Source organism: Eptatretus burgeri, chromosome 11 (genome assembly GCF_056783735.1).
Source record: "Eptatretus burgeri isolate ZD-2024b chromosome 11, Ebu_testis_v1, whole genome shotgun sequence".
Classification (NCBI taxonomy): Eukaryota; Metazoa; Chordata; class Myxini; order Myxiniformes; family Myxinidae; genus Eptatretus; species Eptatretus burgeri.
Genome location: NC_140971.1, coordinates 82,137,124 through 82,145,689, shown reverse-complemented (window position 1 = coordinate 82,145,689; position 8,566 = coordinate 82,137,124). Strand labels below are relative to the sequence as shown.

The window sequence follows — 8,566 nt, the reverse complement described above, 5'->3', positions numbered from 1 at the left end:
GCACGGGTCCGCCCACCAGAGCATGCCCCGTACAGTGCATGCGGGTCCGCCATTGTACACGTGGTCAGCACGCAGGTCCACCATTGTACACGTGGTCAGCACGCGGGTTCCCCCGACATCGAGCATGGCCCATCCAGTGCACGCGAGTCCGCCATTGTACATGTGTTCAGCGCACGGGTCTGCCCGCCATCGAACATTGTGTTCGTGGTTATCAGAGGCGGTGGGGTGCACAGTGCCAGCTCTGATCTGTGTCAGGGAATTGAGGGAAAGGATTGGATAAAATTATTACATGGAGATTCGGATTGAAGAAGAGTGCGCCACGTGCATACTATATGTTGTTAGCATTTGGTGTGTTGGTTATGCCTCTGATCGCCTGAAAAGTGGGTGGGGGGGTCATCGTGCTGCACGTGCTCCATGCAGCACTGGCGTTTATGGTTGATTTCTACTGCTGCCTTGGTCTTCTGTGAGGACGCATTCTTGCGCGAATGGCTTCTTGCGCGCGCGAATGGTGTGGTTTTTACCAATGGGTGTCCGAGCGTAGCGCCTGCTGGCTCACGTGAGGATCCGTTGCTCGGATTTACCGAAGGAATAGCGAAAAATAAATAAACCAATGTCACCCGCAGGGTGACCCGTATCTTGCCAAAAGGTGACCACGTGTGACTTCTTTAAGGTCACACTGAGGTGAACAGAGCTGCTATCCACCAGGAGCGACTCCTTGAGGAATATCTGCCTACGAGAGATTCCGATGAGAATCGTTCTAGAGTAACCATGAAAAATAAGCGTTTGCCTCATAACGTCACCAAATGACATCATAATGTCTCAAGCTTGACATATCAAGAAAGCACTCAGAGGTGTTCAATTTGAGGTACTACACGATATGGTTCCTAAAACTTGAAAATTTGACCTTGGGGTCAAATATGTTTGACCTTAGGCGCTACCCATGAAGGTCAAGGCCAATCGCCACCAAAAATTAATCAGCTGAGCGCCAGACCATGATCTATATTCCCATGAAGATTGAAGACGATCCGATCAAAAATACTCAAAAAATAAGGGTTTCCTCTACTCCCCTGATTTGCGACAAAGTGACCTTGACCTTCAAAATTTTATGCGCTGAAAGGGACCTCTATAGGCCTCTGATATGCGGAGTTACAAAACTTTCCAATGATAACTGTGCTCTGCAGAATTTTTTATACGTGATTACAGACAAACAAAAAAAAATAAAATAAAATAAAATAAAAAACATACAAGCTGACTAACATATCTTGCAAAAATTTCGTTTTGGCAAGATAAAAAGAATAGGAATGAAGTTCAGAGGTTTATTCAGATCTCGCTATGAGATTTACATAACGCACTGTCCCGTTCGACCCACGAGACAAGAAGGGACTATCTGAACGTACAATAATGAAAACTGACTGGGGACCACTGTATGTTGGCTGCTATTGGTGTTGGAGAGATGCGGTTTCCAGAACTGCAACAATATTCTACTTATACCAAGTTTGGTGAAAATCGCATCACTGGTTCACAAGTTAGCTCGGTAACAGAATTTTTACCTAACAGGATCTCTGACGTTTGACCTCTTGATCCCATAATCTAATCAGTTTATCTTTAAATCATCATACATACTTGAACTAAGTTTGACTTGGGTCCCTTCAGCCGTTCTTAAGTTATCGCGGTAATGAAAACCTATCACGGACGGGCAGACAGACGTACGGATGCACGGACCTATGGGAAACCCCAAAACATAATGCCTCCAGCGACATCATCAGCTGAGGCATAAAAATTATGCAAAAGGCCGGTGGACTGGGACACAAAGCCCAAAGGGAAAAGCCCCCTCAAGCTCATAGTTAGGGTTACTGAAGTCTGAAAATAACCTCGTCTTGAATGTCTGTACAACACAGGATACAATAATTAGACAGACAAGGTGAAATATATAATTGGAATGAAGTCTCCACAATAGGAATCTGGATCTGGCTGTAAATACAAAATGTGCCACAAATACAGTTTCCACAACTGAACAGCAATACATTCTTGCAATTCCTCAGTCAAATATGTGAAGAAAGGAGAGATTTTAAAAAAGTTTCTCCATTCACTTCATGCAGTCTCTGAACCCAACAGTTCCAAAATATTCTTCCCAATCAATGCAGAGCAAGAACGAGATAAAGAGAATAATACAGACACGACTATTTCTTTGTGGCTGGCAGGATAGCCTAGAGGAGTACAGCCTATGAGCTGTCCAGCTCTAAACTGTCATGTTTGTGTTTTGTCGGGAGGTCGAAGCAGCAATGTGTGCCCCGTCGCTTGATTGGACGTTAAACTTGGCGTCCCGTCCAGCATTAATTGGTGGACAGCGTCCTTCGCAAACTGTAGGTGAGCTATTACCAGCACCCTGAACAAATGACAAATTCCTGCTCTGACTTTTACAAGGGGTAATGCATCTGTGTGTTGTGTTGTGTTGTTTACAACTGTGTGTTGCATTCTAAAGAAGCAGCAGCAGCAGCAACAGACGACTTTCTTTGCCCTTCTCTGCTGTATAGTATTACGGAAAACAAACTCTCTATAAAACTTAGCATATTCATCGTCATTACTCACAACAGTAGATCAAAGGGGCTTTCCCTTGTATCAGCCGTGATGCTACGAGCTATCTCTGAACAATGTATCACTAATGACACTCCTGTTTGTCTGACCCCATGTGGAATGCCAAGGTATCGCTGACTCTGGGCACGTATGAGGAGGTGCAAGAGACAGCCAAAACGGTCACTCCCAAAACACTTCTGGACACAGTAAAATAACGACCCTCAAATTATTGATCCAGACAGGAAGGAAGTGTGATCTCAGATCTCCAATATATTAATGCCTCAAAAAGACGTTTTGCCTTCGCTATCCTCAAAAACGACTTTATATCCGTTTTCCATCATAATTGTTTTTTTGCAGTCAAACAAATCTATTGTCATTGTACAATATTTGTGACACAACATCTCAGCAGTGCAAAAACAGAGGTTTGGGGGAGTGTGGGGGGTGGGGGGGAGGGAGGTTAGGTTCTCCTGAAAATATTTCCCCGCCAAAAATGTGCCGAGTTCACAAGCTTGCTGCATCGGTCTTTTACAAACATGCAGAGCATGATGGTACACCTTCAATGTTAATTTCATTTTTAGTTTTGTGAAGGATGACATCGCTGGCCACAAAATCAGTATATGCACCACAATTACACAGCATCAATTACAGTTAGCTCGGAAGGTGGAGAATGGGGGGGCAGGGGGGGCAAGAGAAGGAGAGAGGGGTGGCAGAGGAAAAGGGAAGGTGGGAGGTCAGAAAAATCCGAAACGGAGTCAGCTTGGGATTAGGAACTCCAACATTACCTCATTTTGGATTTGAATTGCTTTCCTTTTTTGTTCCCTGCCCCACCGACATTTTTCCTGTCTTGAAAAGATCTGCAGGAAATACACCAAAGGAAGGAGGACGGTTTGGTAAGTGCGCCAACAGCTTTCATGGCACAAATAGACAGTTTGCATTATGCCAGTTAGGTAACAATTGTTTAGTCTGGATGCACAACCGGAAATAATGTCACAGTCTCTAGGGAAGTACCTACAAGTCTGGGCAGCAGAGACGTGTTAGAGCGGCAAGCCGAGCTCATCAAGAACAAATGACATCAGAAAATTCCAATGCATGCTCAGCCAGACATTCCGTACTTCTAAGCACAGCAGCTACGCACTTTTTGACATGCAAGAATGGAGACGCATGGAGGAGCAAGACAACAAAGGACAAGGGAGTTTAACCAACACAGGAAGAAAGAGCAGCAGGCGAACAATGGACGTACATACAAACATCCCGTTCTGAAAAAGAACGCAAGAATACGTGGCAAAGGGATAAAAAGTAGAAAAATAAAATTAAATGGGGGTGGAGGGGTCACAGGAAGGATATTTATGGGGCATTACCATGCATGGACCACAAAGTGAACTCGGCACTGCACAACGGTAACAGTGATTTTCACAAGTTTACGTCAACACTGGCATGGCAGGGAAGCGCCTTGGAATCCTCCGCAGAGTTGCCATTCCTCAGGCACTCTCAGCTCATAGCAGAGTGCAAAGTATTCGTCCACAGTGCTCTGCAGTACGGATGTCCCATAAGGGTTGGTGTTGCCATATCTCACCGAGAACCCTTGGGAGCAGTGGAATCCAATGTACTGAAGCTAATTTGTGTTACTTAATATGAGGCTTTGGTGCAAAGGCCGAGTCTTCCCCTATGACAGACAGCTTCTTGGTCCAGCAATTTTATATCACCTCATTTATGGTCTTGTTCCTGCCCTTTCATGCATTCGCCCCCGAGTGTGACTCAGCCGCACTTTCTGTGCTGGCAACACAAACGTTATTACCCTCATAAAATCTCTTGCCCGCTGTTCTTTTGATTCACCTCCCTCAGTCTTTTCAATCATGTTCTTCTCTCCATCCTTTAAAGTAGCGAGCAATCACCATTTCATGTCATCACCGATTCCTATTCCCAAACTTTTACATTCCGACTATCCTCTCCCATCCACCTGGAGGTTTAAACATTTACCGTTTGTCACCTTTTTATAAATGCTCACACATTCTTTGTCCAGTCGGCCCACTTGGTTCCCTTATTTCGTCTGTATGTCCCTACTTATGCTGCCCATTTTTCCATCCTCCATCACATCGAAACTCCGTCTGCTCAATCTCGGTGTCAACATTACACAACTTTCAGCTGTAGGCTGTGCATCATCTGTTGTGCTGAATCCTTCCTTGGCAAATATGAACTTCTCATGACTTACAAGGTCTTTGTAGCTCCGATGGAATACTGCCACCCCCTACAGGCGGGTACGCTGGCTGCTCTCCTCTCTCTCCCAGATGCTGTGGGATCCACAGCTTTCAAACTCATTGGCATATCCCACAAGGCTGAAGCACAAGGCCTGTTGCTCTCATAGGCCTATCTTTTTTCTCCTTTTTTTCAACCAGCCCTATCCCAGTCTTGCTTGCTCTGCTCTTTCAACCCTCTGACCATCTCCAGATCCTCAAGGATGCAAGCGTTCCGACAGGAACCTTCTTGGTAAACTGCCAAAATCCATACTTGCTTCTCACCGCCACTCCTTTATTACTCTTTTCTCCTGCTTGTAGAATAACAATCCCACTCTTCCCAATCAGTGCACAGCCACCTCATGTCACCCTCCATCTTTGCATGTGATCTTTTCTACCCCAAATAACCATTTCCAGTCAAACTCTCATACTCACAGGTTACCATGTTCTTCCCTTCTACTGCCCCCTTATTTTCATCATTCCTTCCCTTGTTTGTTATGTTGACCTGTCATTCCACTGTTTGTACAATCATTTCTCCCCTCCATCACCTTACCTTCCTGCTATACCATGAGCATAGACTTGGTCTACAAACAAACATCTTAAAAGCAGAAAAAAAGAAAGGCCAATGATAAAAGTCCAACGATGAAAGTGTGCGGCAATAACACAGTGGAGGAAAGTGTGTGATAGGAAAGAGAATTCTATAGGCAGGAGAAAAACAAAAATAAAGGCTCAAAAAAAAATAAGGAAGTACCGACAAGCATTAGGTATTTATCTTGCAAGGTTAATAACAAGGGAGGGAGAGGGGATCGGAGGGGGAGGGTTCAATGTTTGTAGCAGTCCTGATTCCCAGCCAAGGAGGGTAGGAGTTTAAGTTTCCATTGACAGAGGAAAGAGATTTGAAGTTGCTTCACAATGAAGTTGAAGAATAGATTAAAAAAAATATTTCATGATCAACTTCCAATTGCAAAATGATGCTCGTACATTGACATTTTCATTTGTGAGTAAGTTATTAATTATACAGGGTGTCCCACTTGGAGGTACCAATTTTAATTCCTCAAATAAAACAAGCACACACAACCATTAAATCGAAATCGATTATGGAACAGTTAGAGTAGTCTGAAGTTTTGTTTAAGATGGAACATGTCCACATTCTCGGTACCTCAACTACCGCAAAAACGTGGATAGGCGTTCAACGTACCGGAGACAAGATGGCGCTCCTCCACACATTTCTCTCAAATGTTTGTAATTTCTTTAATGCAACGTTCCTGCTGACAAACGGATCGGTCGTGGTGGACCCATTGCTTCCCCCCCCCCACCCCCCACAAATATCCTGACCTCACTCCCTGGGACATTTTTTTGTGTGGGTTTATCAAGGACAAAGTTTTATGTCACACCCCCACAGTCCTCGGAAGAGCTATGAGATCGCATCACCAATGCTATTCAGGGCATATCCCATGGTATTTGTACAAAAGTTATGGATAATTTTGTTAAATGTCTCCAAACTGGAAGTGGTGGAGAAGGTGGATGTGGGTACCTTTCAATGCATGTGCTTGTTTAAATTGCAATGGGTATCTCCAAGCGGGACACACTGTACTATAATTCTCAGCAATTATATGCTGACCCTTAAAACCCTGAGACTTTTTCCTCTTTGATTGGCTTAAAATTTTAAAAGGCCATCAGGAAAATATCAGTGAAGATATCCCAAGTTTTTTGACAAACGAGCTATGCAATAGTCCAAACCTGGTGTTGGCTTTATGGTTAGGGTGGCTGGCTTAAGATCTTAGGATTTTTGAGTTTGAGCCCCCGTTTAACCATTGAATTAACACTAGATGGGGTTGACTCAGCCTGTCATCCTTCCGAGGTCAGCAAAATGAGTAGCAGTGCACTGGTAATAGGGGCATTGCATCAGCGGCATAGCCGCACTCCCAGAAAATGATGCAGCCAAGAACCACAGGCTGCACATGATAGCTATGCAATAGTCCAAAGGATTATTCCATCAACCTCGCAAAAAAAAAAACAATCTAAAATTCACCATCAACCTGAGTACTTTGGTCAAATACCCCCCCCCCCTTCTTCGATCAACCCGAATAATTCCTCATAGCTAAAATTGAGCTGTGACTAGAGAGTACGAACATTACCAGGCGGTTCATAAAATAAAGGGTGATCAATGTGCCACAAGAAATCAACAGCCGAGACAAACTTGGGAAGGTAATTATGAATAGGAATGTAATGCAAGCCAAACAAACACACTCGGGTGCAGCAAAATGAATAAATAAATAAACCAACTCACACAGCCCTGAACTGCTTCACACAATTCTTAGACGTGTTGGTCAGCTCCTTGTCAAAGGTTCCAACTTTCTGCTTCTTGGCAAGTTGTTCTGGGACACAAAGCATTGAAAAATTGAAGCAGAAATTTTCAACACCAGTAATTGTCTCACAATGTTTCCATCCAAATGAAGCTTAGGCCACAAAAGCCGCCAAATGCCTTTTAATTCCGAAACAGGTGCCTCGTCCATATCCCAAAAAAAGTCTGGCAGCAAACTCAGTCGGAATAGTAAACCCTGAAAACATTTTGAATTTGATGTGTACACATGTACTTTTTTGGCAAAAACAGTCAACTCTAACCGCTCGCTAACCCCTCTCTCAAAAGGATCCCCTTCTCCTTCCATCTGCAAGGCATTGACTTGTGACCACATGACACTACCTTTTGGTGCGGCCCGAGTCTCTGGCATCGCTTGAATCCTCTTCTGTCGCCGATTACGTTTCGCCGTGCGCTCAGCAAACATGTGGGCCTTCAGGATATCAAACTGTGCCCGCTCCTCCGGCTGTGGGTACGTAGGAGGGATACACCGTCTTCGGTCATGAATACTTAAACTCTTTGTTTGGGTAACAAATAGCAACCGCTGTATTAGTAAAGGGCCAACCCATCTTCACGGTGCCCGTTGTAGGTATATTAGGATAGGCCTCCATTTCTTACAGGGTACAAGGTCGAGTGGAAAAAGGAAAAGAAACAGAGGTTGGGGACTGCAAAAAAAAAAAAAAACTTTAATGAGTAACGCACCGTTTGTTGCTTCTTCTGCTTCAGATTCTTTATGAACTCCTTTCGTTTCTTCTTCCCCATGACGGACATATCGTATTCTTGCAATGCTTTTGCGGCTGGTGATGACAAGCATTCCCACAAGTGGTGCCACAATGTTCATCACACAATGAAACTGTTCATGTCCTAACATCTCACAGCAGGCAATACTTTGAGAAAGAAGACTATAAGGAATGGCCAAAGTAAACAAAAATGTTATAAAATACTGTAGATCCTCCACAAAACAGGCCGTCTTTTACAGAATTTTGATTAAAAAAAATAACGAAGAAGAGGAAGAACAACAACAAAGAAGAAGAAAAATAAGAAGTCTTCAGACAATTGGCTTTGGAGAGAATGCAAAATAATAATATCGATAAGTGCGGCACAACAGCTGATCTGACCGTATTTACCGACCAACCAGTGAGAGGATATCTTCAAAAACTGCAAGTGCAGCCAAAACCCATAAAACAGAGAAACTGCTTAAAGTCCCTGAACAGATCTAACAGCTTCAAATAATGAAATGGAAGGGAAGGGAACAATGGTTATCCTATGGACTTTAAAAGGCAGAATAAACAGCTCACAGACACAAATGCAATGACCAGTAACTTCCTCCACATCTCAGACGTGCCACTGTTGTAATGACAAAGGAAATGCGTTAATTTGGTTACAATGTTACAAAATAAAA

At 43.7% G+C, this 8,566-nt stretch overlaps 1 protein-coding gene across 2 annotated transcripts in view; it reads right to left on the bottom strand.

The window, feature by feature from the left end:
* DDX27 (DEAD-box helicase 27) overlaps window positions 1–8,566 on the bottom strand; it is a 71,039-nt gene that overhangs the window by 12,413 nt on the left and 50,060 nt on the right. For both annotated transcript variants that reach the window (XM_085847193.1, XM_085847194.1), the window contains exons 17-20: window positions 7,867–7,961; window positions 7,510–7,630; window positions 7,096–7,183; window positions 3,357–3,428 (exon numbers count right to left, since the gene is read on the bottom strand). In XM_085847193.1, the coding sequence (XP_085703319.1) occupies window positions 3,357–3,428; window positions 7,096–7,183; window positions 7,510–7,630; window positions 7,867–7,961 (376 nt within the window). The remainder of the gene's footprint in view (window positions 1–3,356; window positions 3,429–7,095; window positions 7,184–7,509; window positions 7,631–7,866; window positions 7,962–8,566) is intronic.